This window comes from Protopterus annectens, chromosome 8.part0 (genome assembly GCF_019279795.1).
Source record: "Protopterus annectens isolate FY-2018-M chromosome 8.part0, PAN1.0, whole genome shotgun sequence".
NCBI lineage: Eukaryota > Metazoa > Chordata > Ceratodontiformes > Protopteridae > Protopterus > Protopterus annectens.
In genome coordinates, this window is record NC_056741.1 from 1318875508 (window position 1) to 1318899762 (window position 24255).

General features: G+C 38.7%; 1 protein-coding gene across 3 annotated transcripts in view; it reads left to right on the forward strand.

Annotated features, from left to right (window-relative positions):
- Positions 1–24255, forward strand: part of LOC122809384 (immunity-related GTPase family Q protein-like) — a 105865-nt gene that overhangs the window by 49022 nt on the left and 32588 nt on the right. For all 3 annotated transcript variants that reach the window (XM_044080843.1, XM_044080844.1, XM_044080842.1), the window contains exon 3: positions 10776–11426. In XM_044080843.1, the coding sequence (XP_043936778.1) occupies positions 10776–11426 (651 nt within the window). The remainder of the gene's footprint in view (positions 1–10775; positions 11427–24255) is intronic.

Here is a 24255-nt window from a genome sequence, read left to right on the forward strand (position 1 = left end):
TTCAGATGTTTTAATAAGTAATTCATAACCACGTGCACCCTGAATAATTAGAAATGTATGCATTTGCAGTACAGCACAAGTGCTAGACATGGACCCAATACTACACGTACTGGAAGCCATATCTTTACTCTTAACACTGTCTCCTAGCTAGGTTTCCCAAAGAACTCCCAGTATACTATAACCCCCCCTTTCTTTGGCAAAAAATGCTGTATAATACATTTTCAATAAAGACAAATATATTTGGTTCAAAAGTATACATTTTGAAAAACTTCAGACTTTATACTTGTTTCACTATACCACATTAATACGATAATAAATTGTTTACCATTTTGTGGATTCAGTGTCCTTTTCTAACTAAAAAGGCCTAGACAGACCACCTAGTCTTTAATGGAACCAGATTCCTTTATTGCTTTTTTCCACAAAATACATTTTTATCATTTTCTAACAGACAGTCTTTTAGAAATGTAGGAGGATGTTTTTCATGACTAAAACATTTGGGTGGGTTGCTGCTCTGTGGCATAGAGGTATAAAGCCCAGACTATGCCGTGAGTGACCTAAGTTTAATTAGTTACCCAGGTGTCTGTGGGAGCTGGCAGGGGAGCATGGGACTGACCAGCTGCTGCTGCTTGCTCGCCCTTCCAGGGGAAGGGAGGTAACTCTTACCAAGGGTAGATGAGTTCATGGAGGACTCTTGGGCAGAAACAGATAGGTCATAGAGCTCTCACCTGCCCAGGAATTCTCAGCTCCCATGACCGCAAAATAATAGTCCAATTGGTTGTAGGTGGAGGAGCCACTGGGATTAGCTCTGCAGGGATAATAAAAAAACAGATGCGTGAAAAACTGGCATAATAGAAGATTATGAAAAGTAATATGTCTTTATTACGAAATAAGTAATAAATAAGTGCTTTCTGTCACAATGAACACTGGTATGGTTCTTCACTATCTTTGTCACCACAGGTACAGGTACATGTTTATCAGCTGCAAATATTAGAGAATCTCCTTGTTGCTAAATGAAATGTCTGCTTTTTTTTTTTTTGACTCACAGATTGGTTTCAGTCTTTCGGAATCTTATTCTAATGTGACCAACATATTTATTAGCAGATGATCAATGACCAGAGTATAAGAAACAGGTCACAAGTGGCTCTTGATTATGTATGTTCTCCATTTAAGAATATAATTGTAATCTCTCATGTGAAACTTATCATTAGGTGCAAAATCTTTCCACGTTGCATGCTTAATGAGTCATTTTATGATTCCACAGTTTTCTCTGACTTTTTGCTTTCAAGTCTGGCAGAAGCAAGTCAAAGGTTATTCTCAGTATCTGCAATTTAAGCATGTATCCTGGAGACAAAGCAATCATCAGGAGTAATTTAGCAGGTGGACATGTATGATGTCGGTTTTGTGTCTACATTCTCACCTTTGACTTTTCCTGCAGAATCTGTACAGCTAAGGAAGCATGGAATGGTACAGTACGTGCATGCGGAATTCCATTTCTCTTGACATAATTTACAGATTCCACACTGGTAAAACAATATCTATTATCAGACACAAGCATTTCTGAAGAACCATTTATGTGCTGACTGGTCTCAAGTTTATCAACAGTATTCAGCATATATATTCTTTGTCTCTATATGAGCATCTATGGAAACCAGCAACAGTTTTCAAAGAAGTGGGCCAGCATTTAGTTATTAACTTATCTACTATTTGTCTGTCTGTATATCTGTATCTGTCTTTGCTGACCAGGTAGGTCGGCCTTTCTTGGGATCTTTTCAGCCATGCCAAGCACAGTTACAATACAGTGTGTAAGATTAGTCTTCAGTCATAACAACAACATACAGATTCTACAAATGTCAAACATAAGTACAGAAAAATTGCATTGTAAGTTTTGCTGTACAAGATAACTTCATAGTAGCAGAATATTATACATAGATGATGACATTTCAGACATTAGCTAAAACTGTCATATGCCAGGCAACTGCTGTGCCCAACTCTCAGTGAAAAAGTACCCTAGCAGAAAGAGACAGAGAGAAGTAAAGAAACTAAAAGAGTAGCAGCAGATCAGATAGTGCAGGGATTGAAAAGACTTAAGGAGAAGAAAAGAACCTAGGTTAAAGTGAGTGTAAGCTCTTGACTCTTGCTAGTACTATGAGATCAGTCAAGAGTGCAGGAATATGTAGAAGACTTGTTTAGCCTGTGCCTCTGAAGCAACTGCATTTACAGTTGTGTTTTAGATGAGATTTTACTTATTCTCTGAATTATTTGTGGTCATTGTAACATACATAGTAACATCTCAGCATCGTGACATGCAAACTATACCATGGCTTTCAAGCCATGAAAGTATTGTACAGATGTTTGTATGTATTTATTTACTTGCATTTGTTACCTTTATCTAAAGACCATTTTCTGCCACGAGCTGAGCCGTAAGGTAACAACACATTGCAGTTTATGCAATTAAAGTATGGCATTACAACAACATTGTCAAACTGTATTTGTGAGAAGTACAGCTTTGCAGATGATTATACATAAAGCAGATAAACTTATAAAAAGACCTTCGGCTTTTCCCGGTTAGGGGTCGCCACAGCGGAACTCCGGTCTGCTCATGATTGGCAGTGGATTTTTACAGTGCTGAGTTGCCAGCCTGACTCCCAACCTTCAACGAAGGCATATCCATTCACACTCGCACCTACCTGCATGTCTTTAACATCACTCAACCGCGGGAAGGACATGCAGACTCCACACAGAAGGCACTCCAGCCGAGAATCGAACGGGAGAACCTCTTGCTGTGAGGCGACAATGATATATATATATATATATATATATATATATATATATATATATATATATATATATATATATATATATATATATATATATATATATATATATATATATTATATATATATATAAAGATATATGTATGATCACCATTAGATTGGGTTACTCACTGAGACTTCATCAGAATCATTTAACTTTCTTCACCAGCACATTTAAATACTATAATTAATTAACTAATTAGGTTGTTAAAAAATTTTAAAGGTACCATGTTCACAAACTATTATCGCACTTAAACGGACAGCTAATAATTTTTACAACAAAATATATATATATAAAAATGTATAAAATTTCCCTTAATGTAAACATCCATAAAAATATATACATATTTTCAGACCATACTCCATTATAACCATCTTTTACTTCAAACAATAGCCCTGTTATTTAATATGGGCATCAAAGAGATGTTTTCATTTAGACCAGGTACATGTGTGGCATATAATGAAAACATCTATTTGATGCCCATAGTTAATTAATTGTAGTGTTTAAATGTGCTAGTGAAGAGTGTTAAATGATTCTGATGAAGTCCCAATGAGGGGGAGTGAAAGCACTAAATCCGTTTTAATATGTATAATAAATTTGGATTATTTTAAGTTTTAAGTCATACCGGTCCTGCTGACTACAGTGTATCATTTCTATGGATTGTTTGTGCAACCTGGTCGCTGTGTTCGCTTGTGTGTCATTTTGGGGATTTTATATTGCAGACATAAGAAAAAGGATATATTTTATATGCCAAAATTATTAGTCATGGTCAAATATTATATCTCTGTATGTATGCGCAATAGAGCCAAGATGTCAGTGAGAGAACTGTTCACCTGTTTGAGAACTTTCCAATGATATATGACAAAAGGGATGGTGGCATACTGCGGTTTTGTGATATTGAAAAGCTTTGCAAATTATCCATATAATAGCATCACAATATTTAAAACAACATTAATATACAAAACTGTGTAGGTCAGATGACAAATACAGTGGTAACATTGTGAGCCTAATAGTTTGTATGAGATGGCAGCGCTTGTTCACATGTAGGTCACACATCTTTTATTGAAATTAATGCAGTGATGAAAATTATAGGTAATAGTCATAACTGCTTTACCAAAAAAAGCATTTATATCCAAGAGTGTTTTCAGATAACCCACTATGTTTTAATGTTATTTGTTTACAAACACCCCTGCTTGCATACACGATCAATAACATGACAGCATCTCATTCCATTTCTGCATTATTAATGTAAACCTAGAACTATCTCACATTGTTCATAACTTTTTTGTAAACACTCCTTAATAACTGCAGTTCTGTACATCCCAGGTTGACCATTTCACAATTTCATGTGAGCTTGCTGTGACACCTTACTGCCTTTGTTTTATATATGCATCTGTACTAGGCATTAGAAATTAGACATAGAAAATACTGTCGACTATACTAGTTTCATGAATACAGGGAGGTCTTCTGTAAAGGAAAGTATACTCTTCAGGATGCACAGGAACTCTGCTTTCCTGATGAATAGTTCTTGTAGGAAGCAATAAGTTAATATAAAATGGTATATTCTACCACTGTACACAGCACCGGTAAGGTCACAGCTGGAGTACTACATCCTGTTCTGAAGGTTGTAGACCAGAAGACATCAAGCTGTTACAGTGTGCAGGGATAGCTGCTAAGAATGTAATAAGAATGGGGTGATGTGAAAAATTCCTCTAAATGAAATTTAAAGGTCATGCTGCTAAATGCTAGCAGGCTTAGCATGAAACTGCACTCATTGCAAGCATTCCTTACCCTGGAGGATGTTGACATTTGTGCAGCCACTGAAACCTGGTTCATAGCTGTGAAGTGCATCGCAGCCTTACCAGGTTACTCATCCTAACATACTTTCAGACCCAAAACGGAGGACTAAAAAGCCAAAGGAGGTAGAGTTTCAATGTTTATCAAAGATGTACACACCTCCAGGCTCATCAAATAGTATGATGCACAGGAGACACTTCAAGTGCAGTTAACTGTTGACAAAACACCTATTCAAATCATAGCTAGCTACAGACCCCCAATCATGACTCAGGACGCCCGGTCCACCTATTTGGACTTGCTTGAATCCATCAAGATTCAACCCGCTACCCAGATCCTGGGTGACTTTAACTACCCAACCACAGAGTGGAAGACCTATTCTAGCCCAAACATGAATTCCCAGAGATTCCTCAACTTTGTCAGTACCAATGCATTGGATCATCTGGTTGACATCCCCATGAGAGGTGAAAATATCCTAGACCTGGGACTAACCAACTTGAGTAGCCACTGCAGCACCCCTACAGTGTCATCCTTTTTGGTAAGATCTGACCATAAACCAATCACTTTTGAAGTCACCATCTCCCCTGACCCCCCTGCCCCCTTGTCAGAGTCAAACAAAAAAACTTTTCCAAAGCTGACTACAGTCTCTTGAGAGCAGGTATAAGCAGCTTCACAGCCACCGTCCCTTCAGTTGGAACTAGCACTAATATCCAAGCCTACTCCAAAAAACTATATGAGCACCTACATAGCTGTATGGACTCAGCAGTACCTGACTGGACCAAATCATCTTCCTCAAGGAAGAGTAAACCTGTCTGGTGGACAGCAGCAATAAGTAAACTCTGTAAGGTCACTGGTGAAATCCTCTAAGGCTAACTTCGAGTCCAAATTGGCAACATCAGCTAAGGGCAATCACAAGACCTTCTTCACATACTTCTGCAATCTCAAAGGTAACACCCACATCTGCTCTGAACTGGTGGTCAAAAACACCACATACACAAAAGCCATAGATATCGCCAACCTGCTGGCACACAGGGTCAGTGAAAACTTCATCCCCCTGTCCCCCAATCAGTAAACCAGGATATCTCCAGCACCTGCTCCCTTCTTCTCATCACCAGGGAGTAGGTCTTTAATGCCCTCTCAAAGGCAAGAAATACAGTCTCCATGGGACCTGACAGCATCCGTGGCTGTGTCCTACATGAACTCAGGCACAATCTCTCAGCCCCATTAGACACCCTATTCAACCAAAGCCTGAGCATCGGCTTTGTCCCAGCAAAATGGAGAACAGCTACTGTCATCCCTCCACACAAAGGTGGAGTGTCCACTGACCCAGGCAGTTATAGGCCTGCCAACCTAACTAGCCTGATCTTCAAGGCCATGGGATGCATCATCATGGACCTTATAAACAAGGGCATTAGCAACCTCCAGACACTTGACCCCACACAGTTTGGTTTTGTCAAAGGGAGATCATGCCTGTTAAACTTGGTCAACTTCTTCGAAACAGTCACCAAAGCCATGGATGAGGGGAAGACGGTGCACACTGCCTACCTTGACCTAACTAAAGCTTTCGACACTGTTCCCCACTCGGGCATAATAGATTAACTCTACTAGCTAGGCATCAAACCCATATGTTACCAGATGGGTAGCTAATCAGCTCACTGATAGAACCCACTCATTCAAAATAGGGGAAGCCACCTCTAGTAGTAGACCCGTAATGAGCGGTGTACCCCAAGGATTGGTTTTGGGCCTGTACTGTTTGCGATATACTTTTCTGAGGTGCAAGTCAAAACCAGTAGTCTTTGTCTGACCAAGTCTGCAGATGACTGCAAGTTGGGCTCTTGTCTTAAATTCCCCTAGTGATGAGAACATCCTCCAAGAGGGCCTAACCCAAACTAATGACTAGTGCCAGAAGCATGGCCTCAAACTGAAAGCCAAGAAATGCATCATTATCCCCTTTGGGGAAAATGGTGTCCCCACTAATTATCACAGTAAATAGCAATGTACTAAGCATGCAGTCAGTCATGAGGGACTTGGATACCCAGGTTGATAGCAGCCTGACTTTTGACCACCATGTTCCCTCCATTGTACAAAGGCTTTCTACATGGCCCACCTCATAAGTAAGGGTATTTCATCCAGGAACAAGGAGGTCATAACATTCCAGTACTCCTCCCTTATCAAACCCATTATCTAGTACATTTCCCCCTTTGACATGTACCTTGCCAAGCACATGCAGCAGCTGGAGAGACCACAGAGGTTCCTGACCATGAAAATCCAGGGTCTCAAACACCTATCCTATACAGATAGGCTAAAATCCTGTCCCTCTACTCAGTCTCGTACAGATTGCTCAGAGGTGACCTGTGTCTGGCATACAAGGCCATCTCAGGCCCAGCCTTGATGGAGTTGCTGCATATCCGTAAGTCAAACTCCACTTGCGCAACCTGCATGCAAGGCCTCAACCTGGTCTGTGACATTAATAGAACTTGCTGGTGGGATAGATTTGTGTCCCAAAGACCCCCCCCTCTGTGGAATAGACTCCCTCTCCAATGTCAAGCAGAGTACCTCACTAGCCCTCTTTTTAAGAGGAACCTGGACGACTGGATGGAAAACAGAAAATACACCCCTGGGATCCCACTTGTGTCCCTGCTGGACAGGGGAAACAGATGCTGACTTTGTGGGAACAAAGGTGAAGTTCTTGGCTAGGCTTATAAGGGCCTCCAGGCCAATAGCCTAGTATCATCCTATGAACCTATGTATAAAGGCTGTAGACAATGGGTATGTACAGTTCACAGTGAAGAAAGCTGGGTAGTATGATGTACACCTACCCGTTCAGTGAGGTGGGGTGAAGTTTAGAAGGAAGCATACACGAGGACAGAATGGGACTTTTGTGACAGACCAGAAATAAATTCAAGTCAACCTTGTGAAAGTACTTTTCATGGAGAATGTGATTTAGGTATTGGAATGGCATGTCATACACTTGGATTAAATATACTTTAATAGCAATATTCAAGGGACCTGTGGAAGACTGAAGATAGGTGTGGGATAGAGGCAGCTACATAGGTGATACCTGCAACACTGTAATGGACTTGTTGGGCAATTATTGCTTCCCTCTCAACTTCTTCTTATGTTTATAACAACTTATAAGCCTGGCTTTCATGATAAGGTGCATAATTGTTAGCAAACAATTTATGATTTCACTATGTTTTTGAAGTATGGAGTTTTGTTGGCATATTATCTTTCTTTAAACAGCACACAGAAACTTTGTTTGTTCTTTGCATCGTACAGTTCGCCTGCAACATCCAGTTTGCATATAGTTCCAAATCATTTTGTATCCATCCATCTTGAAGCCACTTGCCCTGGTAAAGGTCACAGTGTGACAAGCTTTTTGATATCCATAGCAGCAGTCCACAGATCATCCTGTGAGAGTTGCAGGTTTGACCAGGTAACTTGAGAGAGAGAATCTCTCCATCATGTACAGGGTCTGCTCAAAAGTCTCCTTTGTGTGGGCCATGCATGATGCACCAATGGAAGATGCCTGAGGGCATTCTGACTAGGTGCCCAAACCACCCCAGCTGACTTCTTTCAATGCCAAGGAACAGCAGCTGTACTCGTAGCTCCTACCATATTTCCAGATTTCTCAGTCTGTCATAGAAAGTGACATCAGCAACCCTGTGAAGGAACTGCTTGCACCCCCATACCATCTATATACCATCTGTTTCCTCCCCATACCATCTAAGTACTGTATGTTCAGTTATTACCCAAAGCTCAGGATGAGAACAAAAACTGAATGGTAAGAGCTCCATCCTGTGACATAAGCTCTTTCTCCACCACAACTACATTGTTTAGTGCCTTCAGTCCTACCATCACTGCTACATCTGAGCAGAGGTCAGTCTCCAAATCCACAATTCCTCCATTTATGAACAAGATCCAAAGAGACCTGCAGAAAGCATTCCATAATGGCATTTGACTGGCAGTTACTGGCTTTTATCCCAGCTGCTTCATGCTCCGCAATGAACTGCAGCAACACATGTTGGAGATTATAGTCATTTAAGACTCACAGGACATCATTCTCTGCTTATAACAAAGATGTGTGTGAGCTGCACATCCTCAGATTGGATGATGTATAAAACTTCACATTGGCTTAATATGTTGCCAATGAAAATCCCAAACAGGAGGGAAGACAGTATGTACCTTATGAGGGGATCTCTGTCCGCCTTAAATGAATTCAACTTAAAATCAAGAATGTGGATGTGGCTCTCATTCTTGAAATGTAGGTACTTAATGACACTAAGCAGGGCTCTTGGCCCCCCTACTCTTCTAGTAATTCCCATAAGTCTTTTCAGGGTGCTTAGTCCTGTGCCATTTCCAGGTCCCCAAGACACATGTGGGCCATTCTGGCAAGCACTAACGACCTCTGCAATATATTTGCAAGAGCAAAGAGTTAATCTGCTCTTCCATGGCAGAATGGAATCTGCATTGCTGATGTTAAATTAGAGAGTTGTCTGTCCGACAGATTTTCTTTTCCAGCATCCTGGCATGTACTTCACCTGGAAAACAGCATCATGCATCATCTATAACTGTAATGTTCCCACCTATCCCACCCACATTTTTTAATGGTTACTACAGTCTGTTTTCCACTCCAAAGGCACTGTATGCACCTTCTACGCAACACTGAAAAAGTACACTAGCCACAATATCCTAATAATATCCACCACCTTCAGCATTTTCAGATGGATCTCATCCATTTATGTCACCTTGCCAATACTGAACTGTTTAACTGCTTCAGTGACTCCATCCATGGACATTAACCTGGTCCTGTCAGTTGCTTCTGGCACTGACCCTTCAAAGAAAGGCATGTGTATTGGGTTCAGAAATTCCTCACAGTGTTACTGCCACTTCCAGATCATGTCCCCAACTGTCAACTCTGTTCTGCACTCCTGCTGAGAGCACTCAGGGCAATGCTTTCCAGTGCATTTCCTAATGGTTTGCCACAACAATTTTAAGGCCAGATGAATAAAGTCCTTCACTACCTGTGACTTCACTTCAGTGACTACTACAGCTGCTGCCATCCTGGTCTGTTTGTATATCTTGGTCCCCCCCCCCCCCCCACATAGACTAGCATTGCATAGAGCGTATGTTTCTTTAACTTGATTGCTTCCTTCACTGTTTATGTTCTGCAAATCTAAGGTTACTGCTATGATAATCATGTGATCTCTTAGTCACAATTCCTTGATGGCACCAAGGCCACTGCAGTCATGAACAGCAGCATCCATTAAGACACCACATCCTTGTCATCCCCTGCTGTATGAGAGAAGTTGTGTAAGGTGAGAATTGAACTCCTCCTTTCCCTAATAAGTGCATTCCAAAGATATCTTCACTACACATCTGTGTCTGTTATTCCTGCTGTGGCCATCAGGCCCAACTCACCACTAAGTGATGACTTGCCATTTCAGCACCTCTTTATTTTACCTAAGTGTTCAGAACCTAGAGCCTCAGGTCTGATGACACAGCTGCAGTCAATCAGTGATCTTTGTCCTAAGGTGCTCTAGTACCACATACACTTGTGAGTCTCCTTGTGTTTGAACTTAGTGTTTATTACTTGCAATCCCTAACAGGCCCAGAAGTCAAAAAACGGATCATCACTCAGAATCACATTAAGCAAACCATGCCTCCTAGTCACACCCCTTCAGACATCTCCATCATTTACATAATCACTGATAAAGTCAAGCATCACTCCCTGTCACTAAGAAGGCCAAATGCTCCAAATAGCTGTTTGATGCATATGCAGAAACATCAGTTTGCATGTATGAAATGAACTCATTGAAAAGTATTGCACCCGCAGCCACTTCCCTTGCTTCTGACATTGTTCTGCTCACAACAGATGTCTGTATCTAACTCTTCCGCTGTGATAGTCTTATTTTATGGTCTCTTAGCAAATATTTTTAAATCAAATATGGTATAATTCAGAAGTGCCCATGACAGCAATACAGGAAGCATAGTTTCTGAAAAATGATGGGTAAAGCCAGATGTTGTGTAGCAATTTCAGCTTTATGTTAAGAAGAGAAAATGATGGTGCCAGTTGTTGTGTAACCGCATGCAGTTTCATTGCTTTTCTGTTCGTGATTTTATTTTATTTTTTTTTAACTCTTCTCATTTCTGTTCTAATTTTTCAGCATCACAAAAGAGACTGATGATTTCGTAATATTGTGCTGTGGTAGTGTAAAGTCAGATGCTGTTTCTGAAGCAGTAGCCAGTCACCCATCTGAAAACATTGATGTTTCCATAGCCGTACTGGGGAAACCTGGCTCGGGTAAATCTGCACTGATTAATGGAATACGAGGCCTGAGTGAGGAAGACAAAGGAGCAGCTGTGATTGGGGTTGAAGGGAAAGTGCAGGATCCTTTGGTGTACAAGCATCCCATGTTTCCTGGACTTCGTCTGTATGAAATACAAGTGCCCGAAGATTGTGTACCCCTTTCACAACACACTGAGCAATGCATCAGCAGTGCTGACATTGTCATGGTTGTCACTGGTGATGGTTTTACTAGTGACTATGCTGCCTTTGTGAAGGCGATCCACATCACTAACAAGAAAGTATACTTTGTCAAGACCAAAGTTGACAATGAGATTCACACTTTGAAACGTAAAGAACGGTGCTTGTTTGATCAACAGGAGGCTCTGAAGGAAATCCAAGAACATTGTTTATGTGACTTGCAAGCTTTTTCCCTAGATGACCCAAAGCTCTTTCTTTTGTCAAGCTTTGAACCAGACAAATTTGATTTTCATCGGCTACTGGATACACTTTTGCAGGATATTAAAGAAAGGTATAGACAGCTTGTATTTCTGATTCTCCCAAAGAATAATGGTTTCATGTTGCTCTCTGGCCTGTTAAACTTAACATACCGGTGCTGCATGAAAGAACAGTGGGAAGAGATGGTGGGGTATACAAGTGTGAGGATTGCTCAGGCATTACTGAAAAGTAGCCAGATGGCTGCACAAGTGATTTGCTCCTACTTAATTTATTAAGCAGGTAAACCCACTGAGATTATAGAACCCCTTTTCAGGGGTGACTGGGTAGCACAATGAAATTGTCTTACTGTGGGTCACAGGGTGTGTGCTGATTAGGAGAGGTGATATTCCAATATCTGTTTTCAGCTTTGCAGCCTAATGCCTTAAAGATTTGTTCTACTTTTATATAACTTCTATTGAGGATCCATCTACAACCTATTTTCCCATTTTGCACTTGGGATCTGGGTATCCCTTCAACAGTGTCGATCATCTATAGCCAGGTATTTAACCTTAAAAAAGGACCGAGACAAATCAGAGGAGTTTACAAGAGGACAACTAAAGCGACTGCATGAAACATGTATGATAACAGACTTGAGGGCAGTAACATCTTTATTTGAAAGCTTCATGATTCACTGAGCTATAGTGATAGTGACATGCATTGTGCTGAAAAACGTCTTTTTCTTTTGGCTACTCTCGTTAGGGGTTGCAGTAGTAGATCATCGGTTTCTATTTCTTCCTGTCCTTTGCATCTTGCTGTGTCACACCAACCTCCTGCATGTCCTTTCTTGCCACATTCATAAACCTTATCTTAGGCCTTCCTCTTTTCTTCTTACCTGGCAGCTCCGTTCTTAGCATCCTTCTCCCAATATACCCAGAATCCCTCCTTAGCACATGTCCAAACCAACACAATCTTGCCTCTCTGGCTTTGTCTCCAAACCGTCCAACCTTTATTTATTTTATTTATTTATTTTACATTTGTTGACCGGGATAGTCTAACTGGATTTATGTCAATTTTCAGTAGTGTCCCAGGGAGATAAGCTCCAAGAGATTACTAGACTAATAACATACAGGTACTAATTGTTATACAGTTAAATACTACAAATTTTAAACAGTTCAGAAACCTGAGCTGACCCTCTAATATACTCATTTGTAATCCTGTCCATCCTTATTACACCCAATGCAATGCAAACTGCACTGAAAAACATTTCTGTGAAAAAGCATTTCACTGAATTATGCAAGTCCCTTTAAAAGATTTGCTGTGAAGCTGGAGTTGATTAGTTTAGTTAGGGAAGTATTCTGGCCTCTTGGCATTGGAGTCCTGACTGCATCACTTGTACCAGATGTGATTTGGTTAACCCCAGACTGGATGAATGGCTGAGAGGATGGAAGTGACTGTCTCAAAGCCAGTTTATTCATTCTTTGAGGGGCTACCTTCACCACAGTGCTAAACAGAGATTCAGATCTGAGATGCAGCATACAGAGGTAAATGCAAAAAACCCGTACCAGAACACTGTGGCTTATTCATGCAATGGAGCCATCACATGCTAAAACTGCACCTGCTGGCAGAGAATGCTAATAGAAATCCCTCCCCTAAATTGCTCTGAACCACGACTGATAGTTTCTTATTGTTGTCACCTTTCACTCATTACAGTTACAGACATGAGTCTGTCACTGCAGAGCAGTAACCAATAACAAGGGAAGGAGTTGTAGAAGGGGTCAAATGCCACAGGAATCCTGGGATGTAATGGCACAAGAAAAAGGCTGAATAAAAGTGTGTGTGTGTGTGTGTGTGTGTGTGTGTGTGTGTGTGTGTGTGTGTGTGTGTGTGTGTGTGTGTGTGTGTATATATGTATATATATATATATATATATATATATATATATATATATATATATATATATATATATATATATAATATTCCTTTTCATTGTACAGATGGTGATCAACTCACAGAATGTCAAACACAAGCCATCACGTCACAATCCACTGACTAAGAAGGAGCAAGGAGACCTGGACCCCCCCCCACCCTGGAGGACCCATTTAAAACCTAATGTAAAATTTCACTGAATCAGGTTTCAGTGGTTTATGTTCAACATTCCTAAGCCATTCAAATACATATAGACTCGTTTCTCTACACTTGTTGAGTGTTATGTACAAATTTAAATGTGTCTATTTCTATTCCCCAGTTTGGAACTACAAAGTTGCTTTTGGTATTATAAATCACTTCTAGTGCAATTTCTATTGGTATGCTGGAAGTGACTGCAAATGTTTAAGCTTTTCTTTTTTTTTCTCAGTGGTTGTATAACCACTGAGTTAGAGTATGCAAGTAAGGTAACATGGCATGGGAGGTTGAACCCCAGCAGAAAACAAATGTATCTTATAAAGATGAAGGTTTAACCAAATTGACTTGTCCATCTTAAGTTTCAGTAAGATTAGACTCAATAAAATGTGGGAAAGTCTCTCTCACACACACAAAGAAAAAAGCCATGAGCCTGTGCATTGTAACTGTATGTTTCACAAGATTTCTAATGTCTTGAAACAAAAGCTTTGCCCAAGAAAGACATCAGAGTGATATGGTATTTGCCCATTTTTAAACCAGTATGGGCAGAGTCAGCAAGATTGATACGTTAGTACAGAATAATTGAGAATAAGGCAATAAGGGATCCAGCTTACTTTGTCATTTGCTTCCACAAATCTGAGAATCTCAGATACTCCTGCAGCACTTGCAACAGAATTCTAGGTACCATTCTACATTTAAAAAATATGTCAAACTTCCCAATTCAAATAGCACATACATTTATAATAAATATATGAAATGGTGAACTATGGTGAACTTTTGCATGAATCTGAACTTAAGTATATAACAATATTTTACTCGTTTCCACACCTCTTTCCATTCAGTCTGACCAAAACAGAGAAGTCCTCCCAGTATTAAAAGTGAGCAGACACTTCAGGCAGTTAAAAAGCTTAAAGGGTCTAATATGCTTGAGTTATCATTTTCTGGTATCTTAAGTGCCCCTCAAATCATCCCAATTAAAAGTATTCATGCTAGTTATTACCTATTGATTAGAAAGAGTATGAATATATTACTAATCAAACATGCTTTTATATGTTGTGTGTGTATATTTTTTAAAGAAATTCCAAATCCAGATGTACAAATTGAAAACTGACTTAACCTGCCTCTATATTGGCCCCAAATGTAAAACCAGTGATGGTAAACAGCCAGGTTAACTGGGTGAGTTGCAGACTTTGGCCTTTGAAATGTGTACCACCTTCTGTATGTTACAGAAAGAAGGAAAGCCTGATACTTTCTATATAGAAGTGAAAGACTGTATCCCTACCAACCTGTCTGGCTCAGGGATACTTTAGATAAAACGAACTTTGCTTGTACTTGGGTACAGAAAAGGTGTTCAAAACTATTTTAGTGGTAAACAGTAACATATTTTTTTATTGGGTTGGTCTCATAATGCTGCTGTGCCATTATCCTTTCAGTGATATAAATGGTCTGAGGTTCACAATTTAAAAACACTTTAAACAGCCTGAGAAGGAAGGTCAATGTATCTGCCACACAGTTTGACTAATTCTAAATCAGACTATCTGAAAGTAAACCCATTCTTAGAGGCTTGTTTGGCTTTAAAAACTCAGAGATGACATTCATAAGTTTAGCAAGTTGCCATACCTCTCAAAAGTCCAGAATTTCACATAATGTCAGCATTCTTTCCTCATATTTTTGGTCTGTCCTTCATAAAAATTGTGGTTTTCTAGCCAGTCGTTGAGGATTGCAGACTGCAGTCACTAAATAATGACAGATATTTGAGTTTCAGGTTTTACATCATTAAGAAAATGCATGGTAATGCAAAATCTATTATTCTATCAATTTTCTAAATTTCTACCAGCAATATTTACAAATTGTCCTTGATTCTGGGCTTTTGTCTCTGTTGAATGACCAGTGGAGACAGAGATTGCAAGTTATCACTGGTGTATTGAACACACAACATGGATTCCACAGCATGCACATTCAATATAGCCATTCCCACTAGCTTCCTTAACTACAGTGGCTGTCAAGGTACAAAACAACCGAGCATACTGTTCTACATCCTCCCTCTTTAACTTGATTCCTTATTTCAATATACATAAATACATGGACATGTTTGTTTAATATTTACAAAATAAAGCTGTCCAAATACCAGTGAAATGACCAGTAGTCCATCAATAATCCACTTTATTAGAAAACAGACACAGGAGCAACTACCATAAGCGCTTTCGTCTTAGGCACAAGACTTCATCAGATACTCCTTCCTTATTTTACTTATCTTTTATACAAACACCAATTAATTATCATTCACAATTAACCATTTAAAGCAACATCACCAAAAATAGTAAAATGTCATCATAAAACGAATATTTTAGGAAATAGTAGCTAAATCTTAATACTATGTTGAAATTTTAAAACCTCAAAATATATATATATATATATATGTATATATATGTATATATATATATATATATATATATATATATATATGTATATATATATATATATATATATATATATATATATATATATATATGTGTGTATATATATATATATATAGTCACCTACTAATAATATTCCTAAGTATTTAATCTAAAAAAACCTTAAATCTAAATAAATAAAAACATTTTTTATTATTATTAAAATAAATACTTAATCAAATGTGCAACTATGCAAACATGTAAACAAGTTAAATAATCACACTATGGAAGCTTTTTGTATCAAAACTGGTTTAACAGAAATATATTCATTTAACCCTGGTGGTACATTAGACCTTAACCTGAGTTGCAATACCAGTTATTTATTGAGTAACATATTTTTATAATCACCACCCCCTATGTAATTTCTAACTACATCAGTAATACCAAATTTATATCCACTAAAAGTGCTACGGTAAATAGAATGTTTATATAACACACTAGAATCTTTCTTATTTTTTACATCGTAACAGTGTTTGTAAATTCTATCCTTGAATGCCCTTTCAGTTTTACCCACATAGTGTGCGGGGCATTCATTACATACAGCCAAATATACTAACATCTTTGTACTGCAGTTACCTCTGCAGAATCTAACAACACTACCCAGGCCATTTTCTAATTTAATACTACCTTCTTTCAAAATATTAGAACGCTGTTTACAACACCCACAAGGAACTGTGCCCTTACCATCATATTTATTCCGAGGCATATTTACCTCAAAAATTTTTTTAAGACTAAAACCTGTCTTAAAAGAAAAGGAAGGTGTTTGCCCAACAGATTCAAACAATTCCCTGTGGGTTTTTAGTAAACTCCAGTTATCCCTCAGTATTTTCATGAAAGTCTCAGAGAAGTCATTGTGTTCTATGACACAGGCCCTTTGATATTTATTAGTATTTTCCATCACCATGTTGTTATTACTGTTAATCATGTTAACTTTATCATTCAAGGGCTTACCTAAAAGTGGTATATATTTATGACCCCAACCTCTGTAAACCTCCCCCAATACCCTATCGATAAATACTTCAGGGTATCCCCTCTGTATAAACATCAATTTTAGTTTTCTGAACTCCTGCTCTAAATCCATAAAATCTGATGTCATACGAGCAATACGGACTCCTTGCCCTTTAATTAAGCTTTTTTTCATAAACATGGGATGGTTACTGGAGAAATGTAAATAACTATTACACCAAGTAGGCTTTCTGTAAATTTTAGACTTAAAACCAGTATCTGTTTGTGAAATAGTAATGTCCAAATAGTTAATAACCCTCTTATCCCATGTATGTGGCGTGGCAATGGGGGCAAATTGTGCCCCTGTTTATGCAAATTTAGTTATGTTAGAATGGGAAAACAGATTTGTTTTTCCTAGTATGTACATGGGGAACATCCGCCTTTATGTCAGATTTTTGGATGATATTTTCATTTTATGGAAAGGTGAAGAAGGTAGTGTTAAAGATTTTCTTGAGTACTTCAATTATAGCACCCCCTTCCTTAGATTTACATATACATGGGATAAGAGGGTTATTAACTATTTGGACATTACTATTTCACAAACAGATATTGGTTTTAAGTCTAAAATTTACAGAAAGCCTACTTGGTGTAATAGTTATTTACATTTCTCCAGTAACCATCCCATGTTTATGAAAAAAAGCTTAATTAAAGGGCAAGGAGTCCGTATTGCTCGTATGACATCAGATTTTATGGATTTAGAGCAGGAGTTCAGAAAACTAAAATTGATGTTTATAGAGAGGGGATACCCTGAAGTATTTATCGATAGGGTATTGGGGGAGGTTTACAGAGGTTGGGGTCATAAATATATACCACTTTTAGGTAAGCCCTTGAATGATAAAGTTAACATGATTAACAGTAATAACAACATGGTGATGGAAAATACTAATAAATATCAAAGGGCCTGTGTCATAGAACACAATGACTTCTCTGAGACTTTCATGAAAATACTGAGGGATAACTGGAGTTTACTAAAAATCCACAGGGAATTGTTTGAATCTGTTAGGCAAACACCTTCCTTTTCTTTTAAGACAGGTTTTAGTCTTAAAAAAATTTTTGAGGTAAATATGCCTCGGAATAAATATGATGGTAAGGGCACAGTTCCTTGTGGGTGTTGTAAACAGTGTTCTAATATTTTGAAAGAAGGTAGTATTAAATTAGAAAATGGCCTGGGTAGTGTTGTTAGATTCTGCAGAGGTAACTGCAGTACAAAGATCTTAGTATATTTGGCTGTATGTAATGAATGCCCCGCATACTATGTGGGTAAAACTGAAAGGGCATTCAAGGATAGAATTTACGAACACTATTGCGATGTAAAAAATAAGAAAGATTCTAGTGTGTTATATAAATATTCTATTTACTGTAGCACTTTTAGTGGATATAAATTTGGTATTATTGATGTAGTTAGAAATTACATAGGGGGTGGTGATTATAAAAATATGTTACTCAATAAAGAACTGGTATGGCAACTCAGGTTAAGGTCTAATGTACCACCAGGGTTAAATGAATATATTTCTGTTAAACCAGTTTTGATACAAAAAGCTTCCATAGTGTGATTATTTAACTTGTTTACATGTTTGCATAGTTGCACATTTGATTAAGTATTTATTTTAATAATAATAAAAAATGTTCTTATTTATTTATATTTAATGTTTTTTTAGATTAAATACTTAGGAATATTATTAGTAGGTGACTATATATATATATATATATATATATATATATATATATATTTTTTTTTTTTTTTGAGGTTTTAAAATTTCAACATAGTATTAAGATTTAGCTACTATTTCCTAAAATATTCGTTTTATGATGACATTTTACTATTTTTGGTGATGTTGCTTTAAATGGTTAATTGTGAATGATAATTAATTGGTGTTTGTATAAAAGATAAGTAAAATAAGGAAGGAGTATCTGATGAAGTCTTGTGCCTAAGACGAAAGCACTTATGGTAGTTGCTCCTGTGTCTGTTTTCCAATAAAGTGGATTATTGATGGACTACTGGTCATTTCACTGGTATTTGGACAGCTTTATTTTGTATTCTTGGTTGGACTTTGGTTTCACTCATTTATAGTATTTCGTATTTGTTTAATATTTACTTTAAACACATTCCAGAATTAAACATGATATTAAAAATTTAACATAGCCCATCCGATTTCAAGTCCAATTCACTGCAGACTCTTCTGCCCGTGTCACATGCAGATTTTGATTTGAATTAAAAACAGGAATTGTCTTTAGAATTTTATTTGGTACTGAATTATTAGTTTATGTTTCAAAACAGTTTGAATAAGGCAGTTTGTTTTCTTGAAGCTGATTGGTTGGTAATCCACTCAAAGAACTAGAATCACCAGTATACACAGTCTGTTGTGGCTTTGGCTCTGGGACAGGCAAAATGTGTCTGCGATTTCTTCTGTAGTCTACTCCTTCAGGCTGAATTATATCGGACCTTGGTTCAGTAGAAATGTCCCTCTCAATTCTGACACGATCATGACCTTTTGAAGTCTGTATTCTGACAACTTAACCTTGTAACAATGGTACTGGTTTTGTCATAGAATAACTTGTGTGAGTGATTTTTTTTGATAGTCAAGTTTTAACTCTTTGAAGTCAGCATTAACAGCTGTTTGCTGATTGGAAGAGTTGTTTGTGTTTGTCTTGACATCACTCCTTGAGCTGGTGAACCAAGTGTCTGGTCACGAGGAATGTTTAGAAGATTTAGCAAATTGAGGAATACATCCGTTCCATTTCTTTTGGACTTTTCCATTAGATGCTTTGTACTACAGACTACATGTTTGGCCAGACCATTAGCTTCTGGGTAATCTGGACTGCTGGTTGCATGAGTAAAGTCCCAAGATATGGCAAATTATTTAAACCATTGACTAGTGAACTGTGCACCGTTATCTGAGAAGATTTATGTGGACTTCGATGGACCAAGAAGTGCCTCTTTAGTTTTGCAATTACTGTACTAGATGTCAAATCACATAGTAAGTCAATCTCAAACCATGCAGGGTATGAATCAACTAGTACCAGGTAATTTTGACTGTTCTATTCAAAAATATCTCCTGCTACTGTTGACCATGGTAAATCAGGGATTGGGTATAGGTGAAGAGGCTCTTTTTGTTGATGTGGTTTGTTAGTGTTGCAAACTGAACATGAAAATGTCTCTCTTTCAATATCTTTGGACACTGAGGGCCATAACACAATGTCTCTTTCCCTACTTTTAGTTGATTTAGTGTCTGGGTGGTCACTGTGCAGAATTTGTATATAGTTCTTTAGCAATGATTTAGGAACTACTACTTTTGGGCCTTTCATAATGATACCATCTTCCACTATGAGCTCATCCGTGAATGGGAAATACTGTTGAATTTCAAGTGGCAAACTTGTTTGATGTGTTGGCCAACCTTTTTTGAAGAATTGGGTCTATTGCAGTGTCATTGTTTAACTCATCAAGTCGTGACAATGAAATGTGCTCGACTTCCATGACTTCAAAATCAGCTGTTTATTTTCGTGTTGTTTTGTCATCTTTCTGGGTGTGCATGACAAGGCATCAGCAAGATACATGTTTGCCTTTTGTGTAGACAATGGTAAAATTGTATTTTTGTAGCTTTAACATCATGCTTTACAGTCTTGCTGGGGCTGCCTGTATCAGCTTGTTCCCAATCGTTACTAGTGGCTGGTGATCTGTTTCAATCTGGATTGGCCTTTCTTATATATAGTCATTGAATTTGGAGCATGCAAACACAACAGCAAGAAGTTCTTTTTCTATTTCGGCATAGTGCATCTCTGTTTAAGTCAGGGTACGGGATGAATATGCAACTGGAATGCCCTTCTGAAGACATGCTCCACCCAGTCCATACTGAGAAGTGTCATAGGTGAGTGTCACAGGCTTATGGACATCATAGTATCTCTGTGTGGGAGGACTGGCAATTCCCTTTTTTAAAGTATCAAATGCCTTTTGGTGCTGTTCAAACCAAGATCATTTTATGTCTTTACATATCGGCTCACGCAGTGGTGCAGAAAGTTCACTAAGGTTTAGGATGAACTTTCCCAAATAATTAGTTATACCCAAAAAATGCTTTAAGGATGTAACATTCTCCGGAACTGGCATTTCAGTGATTGCTCTTATCTTTAACAGATCTGGCTGCAGCCCTGAAGTTATGAACATGTGACCAACATATTTGGCATCTTTCAGTTTAAGTTTGTATTTTAAAAGGCTTTTACTTGAAGTTGACCTTACATGCACAGTCTAGAACTTTCCTGAGATTTCTATTATGTTCCTTTTTATCATTGCCTCCAACAATAATGTCACCCACAGTAATGGCACAAGGGTATCCAGCAAATATCTGTTCCATGCCATGCTGGAATACCTCACTGGCGGAACTGATTCCAAATGGCATTCTCAAAAACATGCATCTCCCAAATGGTGTGCTGAATGTTGTTAATAAATAAGATATGTGATCCAGCAAAATCTGGCAAAAGGAGTTCTTTGCATCTAAAACTGAGAAAACAGTCAAATTTGGCATTAGTGCTGCTACCTTCTCTACTGTGCACATTGGATGATGAAGACATTTAAGAGTTTTATTCAAGTCTCTAGGATCAGTTTATATCCGAATGTCATCTGAGCTTTTCTTGTGGGCTGCCACCATAGATGATATCCATTCAGGAGGCTCTGCTACAGGAGTAAGAACACCTAAATTCACCACTCTGTCTTAAGTCTGCTTTTGCTTTACTTTGCATTGCTACAGGGGTCTTACGTGCAGGTCTAATGACTGGGTTTATTTTGTGGTTCATCTTCATGGAATATGTAACTGGAAGCTTACCAAGTTCATCTTTAAAGATGATGGAATATTTTTTAAAGATATTTTGTGAAAAGCTGACATTTTTGTTTGTATTAAGATGGTGCGCTTCTAAAAAGCTGACATTTTCTTTGTACTAAGATGGTGCACTTCTGAAAAGCTGACATTTTTGTTTGTACTAAGATGGTGCACTTCTTTATTAAGCAAACTCTGTCCCATTCTCAAGCTGCCTTCTAGGCCTAGTAATGACTGTACGTCTCCCTGATTACATAGATTTGTAAATCATTGCGGTTACCTGCAGAATTGCAAGAAAGCACTACAGTGGCGTCTGTCTGAATTTCTTTGCCACTGTTAGCAACTAATTTTGTGCTCCTTGCTAAGTCAAGGTTCTCTCCAGCTTTTACTTTTGCATACGCTGCTGCTGACATGATATTACATTTGAATCTGTTGTCTACTTTAAGCTCTACTGATTTCCCATTAATTTGTACAGTGTAAAATATTTCACTCTTTGCTGACAAATGAGAGTCCACGGTGTCAACTGTTTCGCTGACCAGAGAAACACCGTCAACATAAAAAGTTTCATCACTGCCATCTGGGTTTGCTACAGTCTCAATTTGATCCACTGCTCTGTTGGATAAATTTTATAATGAGTCTGTGTTGATCTGCAGAACTTTTTGAAATGATTCCACTTTTTGTATTTGTGACACTGTTGGCCATAGACTAAGCATTTTTCTCATTTAGTTTCGTAAGTGCCCCCACAATTGTGACAATTAAGAATGGCAGGTGGTGCAGCATAGCTCCTCAAATTACACTTAATGAGGCCATATTTTCTTAATTTTTTGTTGCACACTGTCAACATTCACAGCAGCAGGTATGGCAAACATACTAGTATGTTTTTCTGTGAGTTCATGTATCTGGCAAATTTCAATAGCTTCCTCAATGTTAGTTAACTATCACGTAGTAGAATTTTTCTTACCATATCATTATTAATGCCACATACAGTGTGGTCTTTTATTAAATCGCTTTGTAGATCCCCAAATCTGCATGATGTTCTTCATTCCACATTGCTGCAGTCCTAACTATTGGGTAGTCCGCTGTCCAGTCGGCCCGAATACCAAAGTATATGGCTGACGTCGGTCAGGGCGCATTAGACTGACGTCAGTACGTCAGGGTACTAATGCGCATGACCGACGTCATATCCTCAGTCTTTTTTGCCGCATGGTCCGATGCAGAAGCAATTTTGCGAGTGCAGGTTGGCGTTCTGAAAGTTTCTGAAGTCAGAGTTTCAGACCGAATCAAAGTTGGCTAAGTACCCCGTTGGGGAATATTTTGGTTTTTCTTGCCTCAGTATTTAACGGATGTCAGAAAAAGTGAATAACTGCATTTCTTGTGGGAAACAGATACCTCATAGGGATTACCATACTTTGTGTATACCTTGTTTAGGGCCTGAGCACGGCGTTGTTGGATGCCGCTCTTGTGCTAGATTTAACAAACGCACTATTAAGAGAAGGTTAGACTGTGCCAGGTTAGTTTTGGGAAGCGTTGTAATTATAAAATGCCGTCGGAGGCTCCGGCGCTTCGCCAAAAGCGCAAGGACAAAGCAGCAAAGCCTAGAGTGGAAGAACCGACAGTCCCAGGCGTCGGATCTTTAGAAGGCTCAGTGGAGCCGGAGGTTTTGCCAGGTGTTTCTTTGGAGTCTCAGGGAGAGACTTTACTGTTACAGGATGTATCCTCGCAGGAAGTAGGCCAGGCTGAGGGGCTTCTCAGGTGGCTGTTCTTCCCTCTCTTCCTAAGGTGGTTAGAGCCTCCCTTCTGTTTCCAAGGCTTCTTTGAGAGGCAGGCCAAGTTTAACTTCAGTGGGGGTTTCTCCTAGTGCTTCAGGGTCTTTGCCTAAGAAACATATGCTTAAAATGGCAGAGGATTTGATTACTATGATTAGAGGTTCTATGCCCCTCCTGATAAGAGGCCTAGGGTGGAACCTGAGTTTGAGAGTTTTGAGCAATGTTCGAGGCTTCTGAGTCTTCGGCTGAAGACTTGCAGGAGTATCCTCCTTATTCTGATTCTGATGTGGATGATTCTACTCCTTCAGCTTCTCCTCCTGAGGATTTTTCATTTTCAGAGACTCTGCATTCCATGAGGGAGCATTTTAAATGGGAAGGTCAAGATTTCTCTGATTCCAGGAAGAGGCTTAGGAATTCTTGTTTTACCCCAGCATAGGCCTTTAGCTATACCTCCTGTTCTGAATGTGGTGGAAGATGTTTTGCAGAGGCTTCCCTCAATCCTGATTCTTTGCCTCCTGCCCCAGTTAAACCGGATAGGTACTATAGGGTGCCTGAAGCTCATAAGTATCTTTTTAAGAGTCCTAGGGCAGACCCGGAAACTGTCTCTCAGGGGCCTAAAGGTGTGAAGGCCTCTGTTGTTAAAAATCCTGTTCCTCCTGATAAAGAGGCAAGGGCTTTGGATAGATGGGGAAAGAAAGTGTATACTTCTTCCACTTTAGCCATGAGGGCGTTGAATTGTCAGTTTCATATGTTAAAATATCAGAATTATCTCC